The 25,982-nt window shown below is 42.1% G+C and overlaps 1 protein-coding gene across 1 annotated transcript in view; it reads right to left on the bottom strand.

Moving 5' to 3' along the window:
• Positions 1-255: 255 nt before the first annotated feature.
• Positions 256-25,982, bottom strand: part of VARS1 (valyl-tRNA synthetase 1) — a 78,913-nt gene continuing 53,186 nt past the window's right edge. Inside the window, 14 exon segments of the mRNA XM_082264142.1 lie at positions 256-395; positions 1,959-2,108; positions 2,221-2,396; positions 9,025-9,136; positions 13,576-13,782; positions 17,547-17,702; positions 19,234-19,361; positions 19,503-19,581; positions 21,521-21,589; positions 21,676-21,780; positions 23,369-23,494; positions 25,628-25,675; positions 25,677-25,699; positions 25,771-25,844. Coding sequence (XP_082120268.1) covers positions 327-395; positions 1,959-2,108; positions 2,221-2,396; positions 9,025-9,136; positions 13,576-13,782; positions 17,547-17,702; positions 19,234-19,361; positions 19,503-19,581; positions 21,521-21,589; positions 21,676-21,780; positions 23,369-23,494; positions 25,628-25,675; positions 25,677-25,699; positions 25,771-25,844 — 1,522 coding nt within the window. The 3' untranslated portion in view covers positions 256-326.

Here is a 25,982-nt window from a genome sequence, read left to right as displayed (position 1 = left end):
ATTGTTTATTTGTTTTATGCTTTATTTTCAGAGTACACTGACACATTAAATTGTAATAAAAACTGTCAAAATGTGGATGTTCTAAAACTTTTGACCAGTATTAAATATATACACAACATTTTTCACTCCCTTACAAACAACACATTTCCTTTTTACAGGATTCTAGAGCTTTTATTACATCCTATGTTTTATGTATGATACAGCATTCAGATACATTATATCTTTCTAGACCTTTTTTTCTTGTTTTTGTTAAAAAAAAAAGAGAAGTTTGGGAGCAGCATATGGGCTGTTGTCGCAATCCTGAGCAAGCGGAAAATAAATAAATACTACATCATCTTCTGAAAACTGCTTAGAGCTTCCACCACCTTCTGGTACTCCGTCTCCAACTGTTTCATCTAAGGGGAATATAGAGGGTTAAAAGGTAAATACATATACAATGGATACATAGTAAAGCACATTTTTGGCTGTGATTATTTTTTCTTTTTTTTTTTTTTACTATTGTGACTAAAAAACATTTTCCACAGCAAACATTCTCATATTGTTACCTTTAAAATGTTCCACTGATATCAAATATCTTTACCGAAAAGAGTGCCATCCAGATGAGACAGCGAACTTGAAGATTTAAGTGAACCTGTCAGGACAGACATATGCAGGCTGCAATTCCTGCACTGTTCCTGAAAATTCTGATTGCCTGGCTGTTAGACTGATTCTCTGGCTGCAATATCTCCTGAGTTACTGATCTACAAGAAGTAGATCAGGAAAATCAGGTAAAAAGTCCTAAACGGGATAGATAGTACTGAAGCGAGAGTCACCATGACAGTGGGGCAACCAGTACTCTCAGAAGATGTCAAAGCAAATAAAAGAGGGAATGCAGAGCTAGGGAAAAAAAAAAGGGAAAAGTAGGAGGAAAAGAGAGGGTGGAAAACCGAGAGGCAGCAAAAAATGGATAGGGGAGAAAGAGGCGAGAGAGGGAAAGAGAAGAATACAAAGATGAGAGGCAAAAAGAGTGAAAAGAGGAGAGAGTTGAAGGGTGAGTGAACAGAGGGGAGGGAGTCAAATGACAGAGACAGATAGAGAGGAAGAAGAAGTGAGAAGAATAGGAAAGTGAGATGGGTGAAGGAGGAGGAAAGAAACTAAAATGTACGAGTGAGCAGAAAAAAAAGACAAGGAGGCAGAGGAAGCATAAGAAAAGGAGAGAAGGCAAAAAGAGAGAAATAAGAGGAGAGGGAGGAGGGAGAAGAGAGGAAGAGGAGAGGGAGGAGGGAGAGGGGGGAAGAGGAGAGGGAGGAGAGAGGAGAGAGGAAGAGGAGAGGGAGGAAGGAGGAGAGAGAGGAAGGAGGAGAGAGAGGAAGGAGGAGAGAGAGGAAGGAGGAGAGAGGAAGAGGAGAGAGGAAGAGGAGAGAGGAAGAGGAGAGAGGAAGAGGAGAGAGGAAGAGGAGAGGGAGGAAGGAGGAGAGGGAGGAAGGAGGAGAGGGAGGAAGGAGGAGAGGGAGGAAGGAAGAGAGGGAGAACTGGACAGAAAACCCTCTTTTGGTTGGGACTTTATGGCAACTATCAAAACAGTATTGATACAAATAGGCCAAAAAGGTATATTCTTAAAATCCCTTTATATTTTATTTGGACAAAACATCATAAAATCCTCAATATGCATAAAAGAGGGTTTTCTGTCCAGTACTAGTAAATAGGGATGAAGGCAACCTCCATACCCCCTCTATGTGGATAACCAAAAAAAAAAAAAAAGAAGGAGAGGGAGGAAGGAATAGAGGAGAGAGAAGGCAATAGGAAGATAAGAAAAAAGAAAGAAAGATAAGAAAAAAGAAAGAAAGAAATAAGAGGCTGCATTATTAGTGGAAGGCTGAAAAGGACCCCACAGCTTTAGAACTGAAAAACAACTCTTATCATCTACAGTACCATGCATCTCTTTCTTCTAACAGACCCTACTACGAGCTGTAACTCACCTTGTCTGCGTCTTGTTGCTGTACTGTAGTGGGAACTTTGTTGCGATAATCTGTTCCAGTCACCCGCTCCTGCAGTTTCTCTAGCTGTCGGCTCAGCTCGGTTTTCTTCACTTGCAGCTTAGTCAGTTCTTTTTCTACGTCAATAAGACCCTGCCAAGGGGAACAGGAATCAATATCACCTTCTGTACCCGAGTGCTGCAACTAAACAGGACTCATGCAGCAGTCATTCCGATATATCACTATATTGTCCTGCATTGCTCACCTTGAGAATAAGGTAGACGGTAGCTTTATCAGATGCGGTGTTCACAGCACTGCCCTCTGGAGCAGGGTCTGCAGGCTGCAGGAGTATCAGAGAGCGAGAAGAGGAGAGGACAGTGATGTATGAGGTATAAGCAGCAACCACAGCTCTGGTATCAGCATCCTCACACCTAACGTAACCTAGAAGGACAAAGGGAGAGAGAGTTCATGGTTTGTGGAAGTAACAAACTATTACCAGTAAGAAACTTTGTAGCTATTGTGGCTCACTGAATTTTTTGGCAGATTAACATGTATTTTTCTGTACTTGCAGCATTTGTATAGAGACAAAACATAGGTGAATGTGATATCAGAGATATAGGTGAATGTGATAGAGATATAGGATATGTTTTCCAGACACATACTTTTAGGCCAAGCTGTAACGGTTTACATCTCAAGATGCTCCATGATCAAAGTGTGGCCACTGAAACCTTGCCAGCCAGTAGTATATCACCAGGGGCCTACTCAGTTTCTCTCAAGATAGAACACAACAAAGACAACACAGTAGCCTTCAGGGGGGTCCTGGCTTAAATGTCTTCATCAAATCTTAATGCTTTCTTTCAAGTTTTGTGCCATTTTCCTCTGAAGCTCAAACATATAATAAGTTCAACTGGACTTACTGTGTGCCAGGGACTTTGGTAGTCACAATAAAACATAACCTTCTCTCATAATGAAAAGAAAGTCTGAAACTGAGATCCAAATACCTTTATTCACATAAAACCATGAAGAGCACTACATGTATAAGCACAATTTGTGTGTGAAACACATTAGCCATTCCTCTCTTGCTTGTTCATATAGTGCTCTTCATAGATTTATGTGAATAAAAGGTATTTGGATCTCAGTTTGGTTTGCAGCCATCCGGATTTTTTCATTATTGCCATTGGAGCGAGCTCACCTGTGAGCAGCGTGGATCTTTTGTGTGTTATAACCTTCTCTCATTCAGGGACTAATAGGAATTCTAGGATAATAGGAAGTCTATGCACTATGAATAGCAATACTGTTAAATATGATCAATAAAAGACCAGTTCACTCCAGGATAACATAAATAACAGCAGATAATGACACCCAATTATCCTTGCATATTACGGTTTATGACCTGTTTAAATAGAACTATAGTGCCAATAACCATTGTACAAATACATTGAATCCAAAGTCTGAGTATCATAAAAGCTGCCTTGGCCGCTCCCTCAACAGAAACAGTGTCCTATACAATACAACACGGGACAATCATGTTAAAGTCCAGTAAAAAAAGAGGAAGAAGAGCCCTAACTACCAAGGAAATGCAATAAACATTTTAAACAAATAACAACGCTCCAAATATCAAGCGGCAGTAACCTGCCTTACTATGGTTCAGACAGGGACAGTTCTGGCATGAAATATACAAGGGAATCATAAATTAAAATTTTCAGCTAGTCAGCAAAAAAAAAAAAAAAAATAATAAACTGGTATTTTAGTTTTTCTAGAGTTAAATGCATACTTATTTTTAACTGATGACATCTCTGTACTTATGTCCCCAAGTCTTCACAGCCTTCCTAGAAATTACAAGGAATTGTATAGTATGGAAAATGCAACCGAATGCATGGGAATACTTGCAGAATCTGTAAAACCCAACATTTCATATTCCTGATGGGCCTGCTGGACCATATACTTGTGAAAATGTATCCTGTTCTCTTTGTATTGCTTCCTTTGTGCGAAATCCCTTGTGTCTGCTAGTCCCTCCCTGTTTTCTTATATTATAAAAAAAAAATTACCACACTAAGCAGGAGAGAACACTGTGGTCAGGTCTCTAGCAATGCTGGGAACTCAGCCTGCTTTCCTCCTCCTTGTCCTGACAACCCCCCCCCCCGCACAATCTTTCACTGGGAAGCTCAGTGTGCTGCTCTTTCTCCTTCCTTAGCTCTTATGCTGCTGGAGAACAAAGGGAATGTGATCACTTCTAAGAAAGGGAAAAAGGGTATTTATAATGGCTTTATTTATATCTATACACATATGTTTTGCTTTCAATTTATATTTTAAACTGAATGGGTTGTTTAAAAATGTGAGGATCTACAATCACTTTAGGGACACTCTAAATTCTGATTAGGAAAGGAACAGCACAAGTAACTGTGGTGATCTCAACAAAGGAACCCCTGAGACATGCAAAAGGCTTGCAGGAGATTCCACCCACTACGGTCTACCTTCAATAGCTTAGATCCGGAATCCTCAATAGGCGGACTCCCGGCCGCCTCCGGACACACACAGACTTAAATCTGGTTCGCCAAAGCGGTCTGCTTCCTTCTGTCATCAGCGGGGGAGCAGAATGGATAGGATCGGGAGGATCGGAGTGGCTGTGTCTTACACTTGCAGCGCTGCATGATTACAAAAAGCCGAGTACAAGTTCTTACCCGGCGGAGAGGATGTCCTACAAAGTCCAGCCTCCTGGGCCGGCTCTTACCTATGATAGACAGAACACTGGTGACGTCTATCATAGGAGCCGGTGTCCAGGAGGCTGGACTTTGTAGGACATCCTCTCCCCCGGGTAAGCAGAAGAACTCGGCTTTTTTTAATCATGCAGCGCTGCAAGTGTAAGACACAGCCACTCCGATCCTATCCATTCTGCCCCCCCCCCCCCCCCCCCGCTGATGACAGAAGGAAGCAGACCGCTTGGGCAGTCCAGATGTATGGGGGCACGCACACTGGTCAATCTGCATTAATGGGGGCACGCACATGGTCGCTCTGCATTAATGGGGGCACGCACATGGTCGCTCTGCATTAATGGGGGCACGCACATGGTCGCTCTGCATTAATGGGGGCACGCACATGGTCGCTCTGAATTAATGGGGGCACGCACATGGTCGCTCTGCATTAATGGGGGCACGCACATGGTCGCTCTGCATTAATGGGGGCACGCACGCTGATCGCTCTGCATTGGATGGGGGCAAGTTTTGGGGAATGCCTTTTTTTGTTGTTGGCATTCTGTATTTAGAATTTTGACGGTCACTTTTCCGGACCTCGGACTGAATGGAAAATTTGTACGTGGACCTTTCAAGTTTACATTTGAGTACCCCTGGCTTAGATATTACTTTTGATAGGAATGACTGTTTAAAGCTGAACTCCAGGCACTGCAATCCCTAATAACTCGTTATATGTATATTATGTTGATACGATTTAAATCCCTAATAAACCGGCAGTCAGACAAAGTGGGAAGACAGGACTGGAAGCAAATAAGGTGTGCTGCACACAAATGTGCTGGCAGGGAACATGCTTATAGGAGCAGACAACAGAGAAAGCATAGAAATTGCCTAATCAGTCTCTTATAGCTTGTTTGATGTTCAATTAACAGGATGGGGGCAGACAGAGCACACTATTGTTTTTTTTTCTACAACCTATAAAGGCTGGTTCATGCCAGCCCTGTGCATTTCTGTATTTCACTGTATTATAAACAGTCAGGTGGGAGCTCCATTATTCTGAGTGGGTGTACCCGTATGTCCCTCAGAATAAGCGCCTGCTCATGGCAGCGCAATCCCGTGAAGGCTGTGATCACAGGACACAGCCAAGATGAGATTGGGATATGGGCGCTGTGATTGACCCTCCAGATTACTTGACGGCTGTGTCCATAGCTCAGTGCGGGGAGGGGGGGGGGGGAGCAGGGGAATCTGCAAGATCTGTGACAGCTCTGTGTGTAAGGATGATTTTACACACAGAGCTGTCACAGATCCCCCACAAACAGTACACTAAGCCCCACTGTCACCCCTGTCCTCATACACATCTGTCAGTGTCCCCATAAAACATCTGCACCAGTGCACACATCTGTTAGTCCCCCGTCACATCTGTACCAGTGCCCAAAACATCTGTCAGTCCCCCATCACATCTGTACCGGTGCACAAAACATCTGTCAGCTCCCCGTCACATCTGTACCAGTGCACAAAACATCTGTCAGTCCCCCATCACATCTATACCAGTGCAAAAAACATCTGCCAGCCCCCCGTCACATCTGTACCAGTGCACAAAACCTCTGTCAGTCCCCGTCACATCTGTACCAGTGCGAAAAACATCTGTCAGTCCCCCATCACATCTGTACCAGTGCACAAAACGTGTCAGTAGTGTACCATTGTGACATCAACATCTGTCAGTGTCTGCCGGTGGCCAATCAACATATGTCAGTGTACCAGTGTCCCACCAATAAATAAATAAAACATTTGAAGCGCCGCCCATCCTCGCGTGTAAAGGCAAACGCACACGTTGGTCCCTTACGCATACGTAAACAGCGATAGCACCACACATGTGAGGTAAATAATTTGTTGTGTTAAAAACATGGTAAGTATTATAGTCACAAAGTTGCAATTGTTAAAAGTGCAAGATTCAGCATAGTGCCGTCCAAATTGTGTCAACATGTACAACAGATACTGAAGACCCCCTTGGGTCCCACGAGGAGTCTTCAGTATCTGTTGTACATGTTGACACAATTTGGACGGATCTGTGCTGAGATCTTTGCTGTGCTTTTAACAATTGCAACTTTGTGAGTAAAATACTTACCATGTTTTTAATACAATAAATGATTTGTCTCGGGATAATGCACTAGGTCGGTGCGCCCTCTGTGTGTTTTTGTATGGTTGACTGTTGTAGAATTCCCCTGGTCTTTGAGGGCAGCAAGACCGTGGCTATCTGCTTTCAAGTGTAATGAAGATATAAACATACCCATCTGGAGAGGCTATATTCCTAAGCGCAGGAGGCATTGGGTTTGTGACTGTTTCACACATGTGAGGTATCACCATGAACGTCGGAGCGAGAGCAACAATTCTAGCACCAGACCACCTGTGTAACTCTAAACTGGTAACCGATAAAGGCTAATAAAGCCTCGGCTATGGATTTTTCAAATACCGAAGTTTGCCGCCATTTCACAAGCGTGCGCAATTTTAAAGTATCTATTTACCCAGTGCAACGCCATATTTTATATTTTACCAAATATTTGGGTATTATATTGTCTCTGTGTGCATTTAAATTTATTAAAATGTATTATGCATTAGTGTATAAAATTGCGTTCGAAAAACTGCTGCGCAAATACCGTGTGACATAAAAATTTGCAAAACCCACCATTTTTTTCTCCAGAGCCTCTGCTACAAAAATATAAAATGTTTAAGGGTTCTACGTCATTTTCTAGCAAAAATACAGATTTTTACTTGTAAACAAAAGGGTCAGAAGAAGGCCTGGTCTTAAAGTGGATTATGACTGAATGTGCTATTTGGATTTTGCGCTTATCTATGTGGCCAGGCTGTGGAAAAGTCTCACATGTGTGGTATCACTATACTCAGGAGGAGAAGCAGAATGTGTTTTGGGGTGTAGTTGCAAGTATGGCAATGCCGTGTGAGAAAACTAATAATAATAATAATTTCTTCATTTTCCAAAGAATTGTGGGAAAACTCGCCATGCCTCCTACTAAATACCCTGGACTGTCTACTTTCCAAAAAGGAGTAATTTGGGGGGTATTTGTACTGTCTTGACATGTTCGGCCTCAAGAAATGAGATGGGGTCCTTTCACGCGGGCTTTCCGCCCGGCGGACTCCGTTTTGCTCAGCGGTGATCGATCCGCCTATCCCCACTGAGCAGGGGGATGACAGGTCCATCTCCGCTTACTTTGCAGAGATGGAGTTGTCAGATCCCCGCTCTCCTCTATGGGAGATCAGATAAAAACGGACCGCCTGGCCGTTTTCATTCAATCCTCCAGACAAATGGAAAATAGGGTATCCAGATTGGATAGCAGCGGGTGTCAGCGGACATGTCTCCGCTGACATCCCCAGCTCCATAGAGGTACATGGAGCATCCGATCAGGTCCGCCTGAAAAATCTGATCCGAAAGCCCATGTGAAGGGGACCACAGGCTGTCAGTACATCAGGTGTGATCAATTTCCAGTGATTGGTACCATAGCTTCAAAACTCTAGAACTTTCACACAGACCAAATAATATACCCTGATTTGGGTTTTTTTTTATCAAAGAAATGTAGCAGTATAAAATTTGCTCAAAATTTATGAAGATAAATTACTTATTTGCTAAATTTTAAACCAGAAACAAAAAGCATTTTTCAACAACATTTTCAGTCTTTTTTCATTTGTAGCGCAAAAAATAAAAACCCCAGTGTTGATTAAATACCACCGAAGAAAGCTCTATTTGTGTAAAAAAAAAATGATAAAAATTTCATTTGGGTATAGTGTTGCATGACTGCATAATTGTCATTCAAATTGTAAGAGCATGGGAAGGAAGGGGGTCAAAGTGCCCAGTATTGAGGTGGTTATTGCACATCAACACAATACTGTATATTAATAATAATAACAACAATAATAATAATAATGATAATATGTGGTGACCATGGACATCAATTGTTTTTAGAGTGCTCTTGTGTTAAACCTGATTTTATCAAATTCAGATCAACACAGCTCAACGTACCTGGTGTGAGTGAACCCTGAAAAGAAAAAAAAAAGCTAGCATTGCAATGATTTGCAGAGCAGGTCCACAATGCATGGCAGCGCACGTGTGTTGTGTTACGCTTTGCTGTGCAATGTGGTGTGAACCAGCTGTCACTGTAACAGAGTAAAGTGAGGTCATCGGCTAAGCAGAGAGTTGTGTAGCTCTTTGCCTGAAGTTCTGCTTACATTTTTTATACCAGACAATGATAACATATTACTCACATCATCTAGTGGTCTCCTCCTCAAAGAAAGCAACTTTTGGACCCAGGATCCATTCCAGGTGACATTTATTTATTTACCTAGTTATCTTTATTATATCACTGAGTACTTACAGTCTGCTTTTGTCTTGGTGAGATTATAGTCAGCCCGCAGAGACCGGATGGACTTCACTATAAGCAATGCAAGATCCATATTTCTCTCAGTCCCTTCGTGTCGCCAGCGGAACTGCAAGCAGAAAATAGACAAAACAGAAAGGAATGGTTACAGATAAAGCTGATTCCTGACGTGTTGCTATATAAAACGGTCTTTGTAGTACCTCCAACAATCAATCGCTTTTTTTTCTTTCTTAACCTGCTTCAGACAAATCACAGCTGGGATCGGTTTGTCATAGGTAACAGATACATGTCTGTCCCACAAATCCCACTCTTCACCCTGATATTTTAGAGACATCACCTATTATATGTGTGTTCTTATAATGCTTCCTCACTCAATAGACCTCTTTAAAGTGGAAGAAAACTATCTGAACACCACAAACCGAATTTAATTCATTTTTAACATTCAAAGCAAACCCCCTTTTCCATCCGTGTCTCTATGCTTTATTTTGTTGAGAAATCACTCTTAAAAACCCCCTAGCTGTTCTAGCCATCTTGAGAAAGGGCAGATGATTCATGTAGCATTTACTTCCTGGAATCTATCTGCCCTTATCATAGGCACGCAGGTGGAAGGATGTGCACAGCTACGAATGCCTCTCCTCCCATTCTCTAGAGGAAAGGTAAAAAATGACCTTGAAAACTCTAGGGATGTATTACATCATGTTGGCCTAGGCCAAAAACCAGAAAGCAACTCAAAAAATTTGAAAAAAAATTAAAAGTAAATATGATATACCTTCCTACCTATTTACTATTGCTAGCAGCAGAAGAATTACAAATAGTTAATGTTGAATAAGAGAGCTTAGTTCCACTTTAACACCTTTCCACCGGCCTATAGCGGATTGACAGTGGGGTGGTGGCTTTACCGTTCTGACTGGGCGTCATATGACGACCTTCAGAATGGGCCATTCGTGCACGCTCCTGGGACACAGCACATCACCAATCACAGTATTGAGCCAATGACGTAGGCTCTTTACCATGTGATCAGCTGTGTCCAATCACAGTGTAAATAGGAAATGCCTGTTATCGGCATTCCTCTCCTCACACTGACAGCGCGTGGGGGGAGGAGACACAATTAGCAGCATTCCTCAGTGGAGACATCAGTAATGCTCGTCAGTGCCCATCAGTGATGCCCGTCAGTGCCTCCTCAACAGTGCCGCCTATTAATGGCCATCAGTGCTGCATATTAGTGCCACCTCACCAGACTAATAAAACAGAGAAAACAGGTTCCTCTGAGTAAAACTGTGAAAGGTTTAATGCTGCAGCACACAATAAAAACGTACATATAAAAGTTAGTGGATTCAGGCACATAGGTGGTCTGGTGTACGGGATCTGCATGGGGCCGTCTTGTTGGTCTAGAGATGCCGCTCGTATCGTGGTCCTGTCCAGCAGCAAGTAATGATGGTGTGGCGGGAGGAACCCGAGGGCTGGACTGCAGGGTGAACCACAGCGTCTCCGTGTATGAGTCACCGGCGGAGAATTGCACATTGACCCATCGGGAGGCATGAATTCGGGAAGGATGCATATGTATCAGAAAAATAGAAGTGGATGATTTAAAAAATATATATATTTTTAATTAGAACAAATTTATTCCTTATTTCTGTATTTTCTCCATTTGTATTTAATTGATGTCTTTACATATGCATCCTTTCCACATTCATGCCTCCCGATGGGTCAATGTGCAATTCTCCCACTAGATGGCATTGGTGTTGCTTGTGTACCCAGGCTCTCCTGCATGAATCCACTAACTTATATGTAAGTTTTTATTGTGTCCTGCAACATTAAACCTTTCACAGTTTTACTCAGAGGCGCCTGTTTTCTCCGTTTTATTACATGTTTGGAGATTGCTTCCGCTCCCCTCCAGGCTGGCCCTAAGTTCAGACACTGTACCCCATCTTCCACATGGACAGTAAAGGGAAGTCTTCAACACTGCTCTATGGACATTACTCAGTTTTAATATGCCCTTTGCTTGCGCCACTATGCATCTTTTACCTCATCAGACCAGCCTATCAGTGCCCGTTAGTGCAGCCTCATCAGCACACATCAGTGAAGGAGAAAAATTACATATTTACTTATCTTTTTCAGTCTTTTTTTGTTTGTTTAGCAAAAAATAAAAAACCCAGAGGTGATCAAATACAACCAAAAGAAAGCTCTATCTGTCGCAATAAAATGTTGTTTGGGTACAGCATTGCATGACCGCGCAATTGTCATTCAAAATGCGACAGCACTAAAAGCTGAAAATTGACCTGGGCACTAAAAGCTGAAAATTGACCTGGGCACGAAGGGGGTGAAAGTGCCTTGTACTAAAATGGTTAACTTGCAGAGAAGATTACATGAAATTTTATTTGCAGACATTAGGTCGTTTTCTATTTACCTGTGCGGATATTCAGCATTTGTGTAGATTCATCACTATCAGATGTTGTATAGCAGGTTAGAAATAAGGGGATAAAAATAAAAAAACGGACAGAAATTCCTAGTGCTGCCCTAGCTTGTCTAGTAAAAAGTAAAAAAAAATGATAAATTCAATGTCCAAAATTGTAGAAATGAAAAAAAAAAAAGATGCACCTATATTTATGAAAGTGTTGTATCCTCTGTCTGGATGAGAATGAAAGACAAAACAAATCTATGAGAAATGTCTGTAGTATCCATTGGAAACAGGCAGCCTGCTCTGGGGTCAGGGAACTCACACTGAAACAGAAGAGGGGAAGGAGAGAGAGGCACCAGGCGACCAATAGTGTAAAACGGTTTAATAAGTATATATAAAAAAACACAGTAACAGGTTCAACTCAAAGGGCGATCATGGGAGACTGTCTGTGCCCAGGTGAGCTGTGTGAAGGAACCCGCACAGGATTGTGGGATAGTCCTTGCTGCAGCGGCCGCTCCATGGAGATAGGAGGGAGGACGCTGGAACCATGATCTGCTGAGGAAGGAGGCATGACTTGCCTCTGAAACGTGCTCCTATTGGGCAGTTCTACTCTGGGTCTTGACAGCGTTCCTTTGGCTCCCTGCAGCTCGTGGTTTCAGGGTCCTCCCCCATCTCTTCAAAGCCGCCGCTGCAGCAAGGACTATCCCATGATCCCATGCGGGATCCTTCAAAGCCCAACTGGGCTCAGACAGTCTCCCATGATCAACCTGTGAGTTGAACCTGTTACGGTGTTTTTTACATATACTCATTAAACCGTTTTACACTATTGGTCGCCTGGCGCCTTACTCTCCTTCCCCTGTTCTAGAAACAAGGGGATACTTTCAAGAACCCTTTCAGAAAGCATATAAAACTCCCAGATATAAAAAGAAAAATTGAAGAAGAAATGTGTGCCTGCGCTTAATGGATCTTTTTATTGTGACACCCAGCTGCCACTCAAACTGTTCCCCCTATTGCACTAATAATAGAAACATACTGTATATGTGAAAGAGTGGCACTATTCAGATTGTAACAATCCTCTATAACCAATATGCACAAATATATAATAACAGCGCTCTTGTGTATGTGCAAAAAAAAAAAAACTACTCCTTAGAACCAGTGTTAAAACTCAGAGGTCAAACCAACACACACAATCAGTGACTTAGTGCTCTAAGTAAAAACAGTGCATGTAGTCCATTCAAGTGCTGAACAAATTTCTGTGCTAAAGCATAACTCTCATATATTACCCATTACCCCTAGGGTCACCGGATGTAACATCTGCTCCAGACCACCAGAAATCTCAGACTGCCCGTTATGTTAGTGTTTGGGCAGCTTACAGAGAAGCCATGAAGTATGAGAGTTTCTATCAGTCTCAATCTGAAAACTCAAGTTTTTTTCTTCCATTATTGAAGTCTTAATGCTCTGGGATAGGTGTGTGTGCTGTTATTTACTTGTATTCTTGGCAGGGTAAAAATGTCAGCCCCCTTTCTCAATTGTATCTGTTTACATCCATATACCTCTGATCTGTTACAAATAAAAAACGGAAGGGGATCCGTCCTCCTCGGTCTAGGCAGATTGGATTGGAGAGAAGTTTGGTTTAAATGGACAGCAGAGTCCGTATACACCTGTCCGCCGATAGAGCAGAGTGAGCTCTGTTATGTCTGCTCTGTCATCTGCCGCTTTGCTCTAAACAGCAGGGGATCCGCGGACAGATCCCCTGCTGATCAAAATAGGGTCCACCACATGAAAAATGGGCCTTAGGCTGAAAAGCTCGATGGAGGCTGACCTGCCAACTGCCTGACTGTAAAACTATCCATTAACAAAACCTTTAGTGTTCTTTCATGTATTCAGTAGCACTTTTGTTACATGACAGCTTTGGATTATCTGCAGTCCGCTCATTGGACGATGAACCGGTATCACTACACAGGTAGGCAACAAAGGTAGTAGTCGGCACATAAAAAGATATCACAAATCTTCTTTCTTGCAATCCACCAAATCCATACCGTTATTGAACTAAAACGTTCCAACCGTTAACTCTTCTTGCTTGCAACAGACAGTTTCTGTCTTGAACAAATACACAAAGCATAATAATGATGATACCTAGAAGTGCCTACCTCAGTGGTCTCAGGATAAGGAGCTACAGAGATGCTTGGGAACTTCTCAGAGGATCTTCGGGGGAGGCGCTGGTAAAGCTCTTCTGTAAGGAAAGGCATGAAGGGGGAAAGGAGACGGAGACCGGCATCTAGACAAGTGTAAAGTGTATTTTGTGCTACAGCGATGGCAATTTCATCTGAGCCAGCAAACACAGGCTTCAAACACTCCTGAAAAAAAAAAAAGAGAATGTGGAAGACAATGCGAAGCAAGAAAAATAAATTGTGAACTTGGTTGAAGGATGAAAGTCGCAAAACCGTACTAAACCAGACACCCAGAAATAGATATTTTTTTAAACCACTAGAAATCAGTAGGAGCCACACTGCCTTCTTGCCAACCACAAACATTAACAGCTTTGCCATGCCATAGCAAGCTGCTTTATACAGATCTTAATATTTTAAATGGTTTCACATTCACATATAACGGACGCCTGTGGACTCCATAATTGTGTTCTGTTGCACTAAACAGGTTTTAGTGTAGAAGAATGAAAGAAAATTGGCATGGATGAGACAGAAGATTAAAGGGAATGAACAGCATTTTCAATTGTTTTTAGATGCATGGGTTTAAACTTGCTTACGGTTTTGTTTTTTTAAATGTTGCTTCTATATATAGTTAACAATTATATATATATATACATAGGTGCATCCATATTTCTTCAGTAGATACTTAGGCTCTTCGTCCTGCTTTGCAGTGCACACAATGGCTATTTTACTGCTCCTTCTCACAATGCAAGTCCAATGGATTGAAATTTGGCCACTTTACCAAGGACTGCCTGAATTTGGATCCATTTATGGGCACACTGTGGTTGAACAGAAGTCGATCGATCAATGTCTGTTCAACCACCCTGTTAGAAAAAAATCTGCTTGATCAGAACTACAGGATATAGACCTGATCCTTATATACGTGCAGCTGCAGGATGGAGAATGTGTCTGCCGCCTAGGATTGGCTGTTGTCTTTGACAGCTTCCTGGCGGGATGGCACAGGCAAGTTTTGGACATGGAACCACAAAACTATAAATGTGACATCTAATATTTTAAGGAAAACACTGCAACAACTCATATGTTAGAACAATATAAAACTAAAAAAACTGCGCTTAGTGCTCTTAGTGAATATTCCAATAAGTTTTGCACAGCAGCACTCAAAACACCAAAAGTGCACAAAGTATGTCTCCATATTGTTGCGCTGTATCTTTAACCACTCTACTACCGCTCACGGTAATACTACTGCGGCAGAGTGGCTCGTTCCCGTCCAGTCACGTAGTATTAACGTGACTGGACTCCTCCCCTTCTGGGCGGCGCTTGCGCGCCGCCGGAGGCTCGCTCCCGCTGTTTTCATTCACAGCGGGAGTCGGGCCAGGGGAGGAGCAGCGGCGATCGCCGCTGCTCTTACCCGATCGTCGGGGATCGAGTCTGGAGATCCGCCCGCTGTGTGTAAACACAGCGGGCGGATCTCCATAGTGACAGGGAGTGACAGATCGGACTGTTCAGCATAGCTGGACATCCGATCTGTCCATGAATCACATAGTCACCTCCCCCCCTACACGTCAGTAAGCACCAGGCATACATTAACCCCTCCCTCTCCAATAAAATTAACCCCTTCCCTGCCAGTGTCATTTTTACAGTAACAGTGCATATATATAGCACTGATTACTGCAGTAATGTCACTGGTACCCCCAAAAGTGTCAAAAATGTCAGTCAGGGGTCCGGTCTGTCCGCCGCAATGTCGCAGTCCCGCAAAAAAAATCGCAGATCGCCGCCATTACGCGTTAAAAAAAAACACCAAAAATGACAGAAATCTTTCCCTTTGTTAGTAAACGCAATAACTTTTGCGCAAACCAATCAAAATACGCTTATTGCGATTTTTTTTACCAAACATATGTAGCATAAAACAAATTGGCCAAAAACTTTTAAAAAAATTGGTTTTTACATCTTTTTTGGGGGGAATTTCATATAAAAAAATGTGAAAAATATTGTTATTTTTTCAAAATAAACGCTCTTTTTTTGTTTATAGCGCAAAAAGTAAAAATCGCACAGGTGATCAAATACCACCAAAAGAAAGCTCTGTTTGTGGGAGAAAAAGGACGTAAATTTCGTTTGGGTACGGCGTCGCACGACCGCGCAATTGTCAGTTGAAGTCGCACAGCGCCGAATCGCAAAAAGTGGCCTGGACGGAAGACAGCAAAATCCTCCGGTTGTAAAGTGGTTAACAAACAAATCCGACGTGCTATACTTTTCCTTTAGCCCTTTCGCTGTCAGGTCCATCCGTCGTACAGAACTGGCAGCAGGGGGGTTTACACACACTCCAGGGGGCCGCAGCCACCAACAGCGTAGTGTGTGTATATCTGAGAAGCCGACTGCCAGCTATCTGATAGAGGCTATCCGGTGGCCGGGTAGCCGGCTCTTTGCTTCCAAACCTTCCCGATTAACAGCCGTATCCCTTCTTCTTGCTGACCTAGAAGCGACATGTAAAACATCACTTCTGGGTCCCCATGTCAATTTCCCCTGCCTTTATGGCTGGGGAAGAAGCTACTGCAGTGTGATCTGCACTGTATTATATTCACTGGAGGACAGATGAGACATGTGGGGTCTTTTGGATGACGGATTTCTCATTAAAGAGAACCTGTCACCAAAAAATAATCACATGGGGGGTTGTCAAGCTCCTACACCCACTGCTGACAGCTCTCCTCCCATACCTCTTTGGGCAGACAGTCGCTGAGCTGTAGGTAGTGTGAATGAAGTACAAGCGTGCCGATCAGCACATTCGCAGTTAATTGAAACAAGTCTATCTGCCACATATCTCTGTGAATAAATGAAGGGGCTGCACGGGCAGAGAAACGCACAGCTGTGCTGATTTAAAAATGTGACAGCGGGTACAGCTGCTGTCACAGTGGGTGTGAGGGGGGATGTGGTGCATAGTAACATGTTAAACTCCTAATAAGGGTGTAACATGTTACTAAAGGTTAACCTAGCCTTTAATTTGCATAGCTTGTCCCTATTCACTAAAAGGGACAAGCAACTTTTCGTTCAGGTCACAATCCATGCCCCACCATCACAAATGTGGGAGTGCTAATGCGAATGAAACAGCATGCTGTCGTCTCTTAGTTCTTAAACTCTGTTACCCTTATCATTCGTACTTTTCTGATTTGAGGTCACTACAGTTTCATATAGCAATATGATCATCTATGTATCTGCTATGGAGATTTCCAAGGAAGGAAATTGAAGGTTTAAATGGAGCTGTAGTGGGGTTGGGGTGGACGGGGTGCGAGATCTAGACACAGTTAGTTCCCGATGTCGGGTCTGGCGGCGCCGTTCTCTAGGCCCTGCTCGGGGGAAATATAACTCAATTTCACAGTCTTGATATTTGCAGATAGATACACTATGTTGGTATATTACCCTGTGTCTTCTTGTTGACACTGTATGCCTTGATCTCTGTTATGAATGATAACTATGTTTCTTATTGGTTTGAAAATCTTTAATAAAAACCATTGAAAAGAAACAGCATGCTGAGCTCTAGGTTAAATGCTCTGCCTGCTTGCGTCTGATCTAATTAGCTTTCACCTTAACAGTACTAACCTCAGAGACCCAAGAATTGTGGGATAAGCAGTTTCTTCCCATGAAACGCCAGTTCTCAAACTACAGATCATGATCATGCATTAATCTGTGCAGAACCATGCCACATGCCTCATGTTTGAACACAAACAGTCATTTCAGATGCCAGAATGTAAAGATTTACGCTACTATAAGATGAGTGCAGGTCAACAAATTACACCATGAAACAACAGCACAACTTATGCAGATGCAAAACACAAGCTGCAGGACAGAATGTTTATTAATGCCTTTAAAGATTAAAAAAATAAAATTGATAGAGAAGATACTGCTGCAAAGAAGACCTCAAATATTCTCAAAAGCAGAAAAAAAGAAATCAAATATCTTACCAGATACACGTCACAGAGTTCATACAGCCAGAAGTTGTATATTGCTGTGGTAATTCCTGGGAAGTCGTAATTCTGGAAACCTGTGCTACACAGATCAACTGCTAGACTAAGACGACTTAGCATCCAGAGATCAGCCAAACTTTCCTGTCCAGTGGGCTAAAAAACATAGAAATTCAATACAATTCCATATATGCATCACACAAAGGACACTTAACTTAAAAGAGAACATTCTAAATATACATTAACTCAGAGTTTTACAATACTCAGTCGCACAATACCATCAAGACTTGTCCACATCCAGGAGTAGGAGCTTCATAGATACATGAAGGATTTACACTGTGGCAGCTGTGAGTGCACCACAGGAATCTATGCAAAGTCTCTCCTTTTCTCCGAGGCTTCTGGGCATATTTCCTTCTTGGCCATTCACATCCCACTCTCTAATGTGTCACTAATAATTCTAGTCATTGGGAATTAAAAAAAAAATAGAAGCACACTCTAGGGATTGTGGACAGTATCTGGGAATAATCTGCCAGTAACAATATGCTCAGGTTAGTGGCAAAAGCAGAGCTTTAGGGGAAGCCGTGATTTAAACTGCAGCACAGAAGTGTCTTCTTGTAGCAGCTACACCTAGTGCTCCTTTAGATACTAAGCACTAGAGGTGAGCTCGGGCGCGTTCGAGTCCTCACATGCCCGATCCCACCAGGGAGCCAACACTGCACTCCGCTAATCACAGGCACTGAGACATTTCCTGATCCGCAGCTGCACAGACCGGGAAATGTCTCACTGCCTGTGATTAGCGGACTGCAGTGTCAGCATCCTGGCAGGATCAGGCACATGGGGACTCGAACACGCCCGAGGCCTATCTCTACTAAGTGTTCCTCATTTTGGGGAACCTGAGCTTTGTTAGATGTTTCTCAAGAGGAATTGGTAGCACTCCTCTCTCAGCTACCTGTGACTGGCTATCAGCTAAGAGATCCATCTCCAAAACACTAAAGAGTTCTGTCATCTGCGCCACGGTGACAGGACTAAGAATCATGCAACTGTTTCAAGAAACAGTCAAGCTAGAAGTAAGGGTCCTAAAGCGGAACTTTAAAATATCCCAATATTCCCAAGCCTGGCACAGCTCTGCCCTGTCAGCTGATAGCAGGTAATAGCCACAAAAGTACAATAAAAATGTAAAAAAAAAAAAAGAGGTTTAGTCATGTTTTATTTTTAAAGAAAGCCAGTATGAAGACCAAAAATCGATATCTGTATTAATTATACTGGCATAATAGCCTCTATAAACATGCTTGCTCAAGGGCAGTAAATACATACGAGAATGATACAATGGAACTTGTACATTAAAAAAAACAAATCATAGATAATAATTCTCATATTTCCTTCTAGACAGCATCCATTCAAAGAATGGAGAGCACAGGAAGCACCTCCATTCATTGCTCATTTATATTTGTACTTGCACATAATCTAACAAGGATAAAAGCAGAAAAAGAGTGGTGACCCAGAAAGCTGAAATCTGAACGCTCTGACTTTATAGTGCATTGGGGGTATTGATGCTATTGAACACAACTAAAAATATATTAGCAGGTAGAAGAGCTCACACGCATACATTTTAAAAAGTTTAGGTAGCCGTTGGTTGGGATTGAAATAAAAAGGATAAGAAGTCCTCATTACAGAAAGCATCTCTCACCAGTGAGGAGTCCGGAGGGGTGAATTTATCTCCCAAGCCTCTCATGGCAAACTTTGTTGCATTCCAGAGTTTGTTGCAGAAATGACGGTAACCCAGGATCCTGTTCACATCCAGGTTAATGTCACGTCCTGGCAAGGAAAGATTTGTAAATGTTTCATTATATTGCATTATATAGTGGGGGCATTACCACTGCTAGAGAATTTTTAACTTTGTTTCCCCTGAAGTTCAGCTTTAAGGAATATACAGCAGTGTAAAAGGAGTCTACATACCCTGACTAGTGTAGGCACACAAGGCAAATCTCAGGGCGTCTGTACCACATTCAGGGATCCCGCTGGGGTAGTCAGATTTCTGAGAAGGAAAAGCATTGGCTTAGTGTAAAACAAATACCTAGCAAATAAATTATGTAATTAAAGTACAGATGTACTTCTATTTTAAATTTCACTTAACTCCACCCCAAAGCTATGTTCCCGCAACCCCCCCCCCCCCCCCCCGCTCAGAGTTCTGTGAATGAATGCCTAAAAGTACCATTAGCCGTAGTGGCTGAAGGCTTGTAGTTCTCAATACACTGAAAGAGTGCTGGTGAGCACTCTCGTACAATGAACTGCAAGAGTGCTGGTGAGTGCTCTCGTACAATGAACTGCAAGAGTGCTGGTGAGCAATCTTGTACAATGAACTGCAAGAGTGCTGGTGAGTGCTCTCGTACAATCAACTGAAAGAGTGTTGGTGAGCGCCCTCGTACAATCAACTGAAAGAGTGTTGGTGAGCGCCCTCGTACAATCAACTGAAAGAGTGCTGGTGAGCGCCCTCGTACAATCAACTGAAAGAGTGCTGGTGAGCGCCCTCGTACAATCAACTGAAAGAGTGCTGGTGAGTGCTCTCGTACAATCAACTGAAAGAGTGCTGGTGAGCGCTCTCGTACAATCAACTGAAAGAGTGCTGGTGAGCGCTCTCGTACAATCAACTGAAAGAGTGCTGGGGAGTGCTCTCGTACAATGAACTGAAAGAGTGCTGGTGAGCGCTCTCGTACAATGAACTGCAAGAGTGCTGGTGAGCGCTCTCGTACAATGAACTGCAAGAGTGCTGGTGAGCGCTATCGTACAATGAACTGAAAGAGTGCTGGTGAGCGCTCTCGTACAATGAACTGCAAGAGTGCTGGTGAGCGATCTCGTACAATGAACTGCAAGAGTGCTGGTGAGCGCTCTCGTACAATGAACTGCAAGAGTGCTGGTGAGCGCTCTCGTACAATCAACTGAAAGAGTGCTGGTGAGCGCTCTCGTACAATCAACTGAAAGAGTGCTGGTGAGCGCCCTCGTACAATCAACTGAAAGAGTGCTGGTGAGTGCTCTCGTACAATCAACTGAAAGAGTGCTGGTGTGCGCTCTTGTAGTCCATTGAGCCTCCTGGACTAAAGTAACTGCCTGCCTGTATCAGAGGTACGTGCAGACAGCTACACTGACAGTTTGCAAAAACCTGACAATGCACCCTTGATCTGCTGATCGTGAGTGTACTGCTTTGCAGGCTCCTTAAAAAATAAAAGTAGTAAATGCTCATTTTTTTACCAGCAACAAAATGTGCATTTATTCATTTTTTTGAAAAGGTGAACTTATTATTTAAAAGCAGCTGTATAATGACACTGTTTAGTTTACGGCTCCTCTCAAGTCAAAATGAAAGCACGGCCATCTCTGAAGAGAATTTCAGCAGCATTATAGAGGTTAAAGTGGAATCAAAATTGACTATATTAAATCCTAATGCTGCTAGTAAATCCTTAGTGCTTAGTAAATAGATAGGAAGTATTACATTATAGTATTATCATATTAGTATTATATTATTATAGTATTATATTTTCTTGTTTTAAACTTTTTTTTTTCAGTTTTATCTTAGTTTCCAGGCCTAAGCAAATTATGTCATACACCCCAGATGTCTTCAGGAGGGGGAAGAGGAGTTTTCTCAGCTAAGCACATCATCCTGTCTGCATGTCTGAGTTAAGGGCAGATGGGTTCCAGGAAGTAAATGCTGCATGAATCAACTGCCCTTACTCAAGATGACCATGGCTAGAAATTCTAGGGGGGGTTTCAAAGTGATTTATCAGCAAAATAAAGCATGGAGACATGGATGGATGGATGGGGGAGTTGGCTTTAAATATTAAAAATGAATTAACTAGCATTTATGATTTGTGGAGTTCAGAAGCAATGTAGTTCCATGTTAAGGAAGCAGCTGGGATAGCTGGTTTGGTTTAGTGGAATTTTAGTTATTAGTACAATATTTCATTTAGGTGAAAAGCACCCACCTGTCCTTCCTTGGCTCTCTCCAGCTCAGCATGATCCAAGTTACTCTCCAGCAGCTGAGTATGCAGGCCCTGTTAGGAAGATAAGAAGATTCTGAAGAGTAGGAGGACAATTATCATTTCTTGACTCTTTACCTTTACCCATGTTCATCCTTTACCTCCAGAGTTATCCCTTTGATCACATCCAAGGGATCAATTACATTTCCTAGGGATTTGCTCATTTTACGTCCGTGAGCATCACGTACTATAGCATGTAGGTACACCTGAAAGATAACAGTAAGAGAAAAGTGTCACAAAAGGCTTCTAGCTGTCTAAAGGATGACAGATTTAAACCTAATTTCCAGGCTCACCCACTTGTCGTCCCTGCATCCCATGGAGGGTCCCCTGACCATACTTTTTTTAATTTTATAATTATAATTTCAGAGGTCTTTAGGCTGGTCACCAGGTGTGCAAGGTCCTCTTCGGATCTTCTCTAGCCTTGGACAGGACTCATTGGCGCAGAGAGCAGCTCTGCTGTCATTTTTGCATCACTGTATGAGAGTATAGGGCACCATAGATATGCCCTTTCATGAAGCATGTCCATGATGCCCTGAGCTAAAGGATTTTCCTACTCTTCTTACAATTCAACCCCGAGAAGTAAGGGCATCTAGTGGCAGTAAGGGAATACAGCAGGGGACAGCACCAGAGAGGAAGTTTGTTATGTAGCCAAGGCTGCTACTTTGCTTTAAACCTCTGCTGGGTGTTTATTATTTTAATTTGACCTAAGTAAGGCTTCAACATATACTCAGTACGTGGCATTGTACATAGAAACATTCATACAGATTGTGGGTGAGTTAATGTGTCCATACACATCCAAATTCTGTACATGTGCCGAGGAAACCCCTTGTGACCCATGGGGCTGATTTTATATATATATATATATATATATATATATACACACATACATACATACATACATATATACATACACACATTATATATATACACACACAATATATATATATACACACACATACACACACACTATATATACACACACATGTATATATATATATATATATATATATATATATATATATATATATATATATATATATATATATATATATATATATATATATATATACACACACACACACACACACACACACACACACACACACACATATATATATATACCATGTTACCAAAAGTACTGGGACACCTGCCTTTATACACACATGAACTTTAATGTCATCTAAGTGCAGGCCAGCCATTGGCTACAAGCGTTACTCAGATGCTGGCTTTCCAGTCTGCCTGTTCAATAAAAGCTGGTCATTAGACAGGATTCTGTCGACCAGGCTGCTGTACACACATGCCAAATGTTGGCAGGTTTCTGTTGAACTGGCGTATACACGGCCCATGTGTCACAGCCTGAACACTAACCTGTAGTAAGAATTCAAAAAAATGAGGAGCCTCTCATTAGGAAATCTTAGCTTGGCTAATTTCCATATCATTTGGCCTTCTGGATTTAGAAAATGAAGCAGAATAGGTTAGGTACTATGTGTCCTGTGAGACCAGGTTATGCCCCAATACCTGGTAATCCCCTTCACCCCCCACCCCCACCTCATGCCAGTCTGCAGTGACTGGTCCAAAGTGCTGCCTGAACTATGGTATGTCAATAAAAGTCTCATGAATGTGGTAAAGTTTCCGGTTCTACTGACAGATTGAAGTAAAAATTAATGAAAAAAAAAATTATAACTGCATTAGCAGTGATACAGAGAACGCATTTTTTCTGAACACACATATAGCACACATTTCCTATTTCACCATTTTGATAATGTTATCCTGACATATTGGAAAATAGTGTACCTCTTTAAAGGGCAGCTTCCCAGTCAGTGTGACACCAAGCATCACCATTCGAGCCACCCAGAAAAACAAAATGTCATGGCCGGTCTCCAGGAGTGTTCCAGGGTAGAAAACGGTAAGATCCTCATTCTAAAAGGAGAGAAGTGTGTAAAGTAAGGCACTGTAACATGTGTGCAACTTCGTGTAGCTTCCTTTGCAGCTAAAGGGGAGAGGTAAAATTGTAGCTCAAGCGCTTATTTTTACCTCCCTGATAACTGCGGATGTACACAAGCCCTTACATTCCCATTGCATGAGAAGTCCCACCTCCACACATTTTGTCTTTTTACTGAAGATGGCATAAAGACGAAACGAGTGGAGGCGGGACTTCCGGTTGTCACTTCCAGTTCTGGTTATGTCAGTGCCAGTGACAATATCCTTGGAAATTGGAGTGCACCCTGACTCCAGGTGGGAGTGGAGCGGTGGTGCTTCCTGAGTTATTAGTGGGCTGTTTGTTCTGGTGCCCATTAGGGCACAAATGTACAAGTGACTACTTAATGTTTTTAATGTGGGTACACTGAATAATAAACGCTGTGCAATGAGAATGTTTCAATTGGTTATAGGAGTCCTTTGGTGGTATGGTAAGGAGCTGGAGATTCAAGTCCCAGGAGATCTGGCATGTTGGAAGCAGAGTGGAGTGGTCTTTTCCCATAAAGTAAAGCGTACATTAACCCGCTTATTTATAGGGATCATCGCCATGATTGGTGAGTGAGCACTTCTTACTGGAATCATTGGTGGATTACGGCTTGGCACAGTGGTGGAGGAGTGTGAAATATACACAATTTGTGGACACTTATCTGTAACAGTGTGAACTCTAAAAGATTTAGGTTGAACACAAACGTTTTTTTCACTTTCTTCTTGTAAAATTATGGCTAGAGAAGAAAATTGAAGCTAAAGAGTGTACAGCGCCTATTTTCCTTTATCGTTTAGTTTCTTTATTGCTTTAAATCTAGAGTTTGTAATCATGGGGTGTGAGGCTGTGACATAAGAAAATCTTGTGTTTCAGTGCAATGTTTGCTTTAACCCCCTCATGAGGAAGGCAAAACAAATCTTAACACCTGAACCCAGTTTTGCAGTTTTGGCATTTGTCTGTAATCTATAAAACTGTACACGTCAGCGCAACTACATAGTGTATCCGGGTGAATAATAGCGGTTTATTGGGGGGGGGGGGGTTGGGACAAGAGGGCCTTTAATTGTCAGCAAACGTTAAAGGATATTTGACTTTTTTTGTTTATTTTTTTATTATCAATGGAAAACTGGCCTAAAGTAGTAAAATTAAAAATGTGCACTGATAATTCTGGGTCCTCCTACAGTTAGAAAACAACAGATAACGTACACATATATAGTATTGTCGCAACTCTCAGGAGCAGGAGAATATATTTTGGGTTGTTTTTAGATGGTAGGCCATCTACCATCTACCAATAGAAAGAAATATACAGCTACATTTCAAACAAAGATATTTTGTTATCCTACCTAAACCACGCAAACAGAAATTTTTTTTTTTTCTATCAAAAACAAACTGGCCCTGACTTTTGACCCTAAACCTAACCCTGACTGTGACCTAGGTCAAACCCTGATCTAGCTATTTTAACACACATTATATATATATATATATATATATATATATATATATATATATATATATATATATATATTTTTTTTTTTTTTTACACAACTTTATTTGGTTCAAAATTTTCGCCTCTAGCAAGTAAAGCAACATACACTGTATCATGTATCTTCTTTTCAATAGGAGAAAGAACACATGGCTGTACAGTGACTGATAATTGCAGTTGCCAATTAGAGTCTATCTTAGCAATCCCATGATCGAGAGCCGATCCTCCCGGCTCCCGATGGTTAGCATGAGACTTGGAGCTGTCAGTGACAGCTTGGTCTCTGTGCTAAAAGTGTGCAGTGCAGCACGCTCTCAGCACAAACGTATGTACTCACATGTACGACCCCGTAGAAGAAGACCCACTTTAGTGAGGCCCCATATATGTGCAAACTTGGTAGAAAGGGGTTAAATGCCTTATGGCGCTATACACTGCAGAACAACACCATTATATTTATTTACCAAAACAGTGCAATAAGCAATGGTGGACAACAAGAACCAAAAACATTTCAACCTAAGGTCATATATGATTGGTGTATGAGAGATGAAACTCATTTTCTTGATCAGGTCATTACTGACATGTCACATTGTCAACTATTTTCTGCAGTACTTCTCACCTCATTGGGCCAACCAAAGATGGAGAATGGGAAGATACCAGAGGAAAAACCATGTGTCAAGCACATCCTCATCTACAAAAGAAAAAAAAAAGTCACCCCAACAACATCAAACTGCATGGTCCCAATACTTTTAGAGGTATTACCCTGATGTTTCTCAGTTTCAGTTCTCCAGTACTCTAAATGCAGGTCATGTTTACAGGATTTGCCTTCTCCCCAGCTGACGCAAACTGAAAGCTATAGCAACCTAAAAAGGGTTAACACCCCTCCCAATTTTAACCAAAACTAAAATTTTAGGCAGACCATAGACCGTGCAAATTTCTTTCCTGCAGGAAAGAAATTCGAACAATTCCCCCAT

This window comes from Pelophylax lessonae (genome assembly GCF_965119305.1).
Source record: "Pelophylax lessonae genome assembly, chromosome: 7".
NCBI lineage: Eukaryota > Metazoa > Chordata > Amphibia > Anura > Ranidae > Pelophylax > Pelophylax lessonae.
This window is presented reverse-complemented; position numbering and strand designations above follow the sequence as displayed.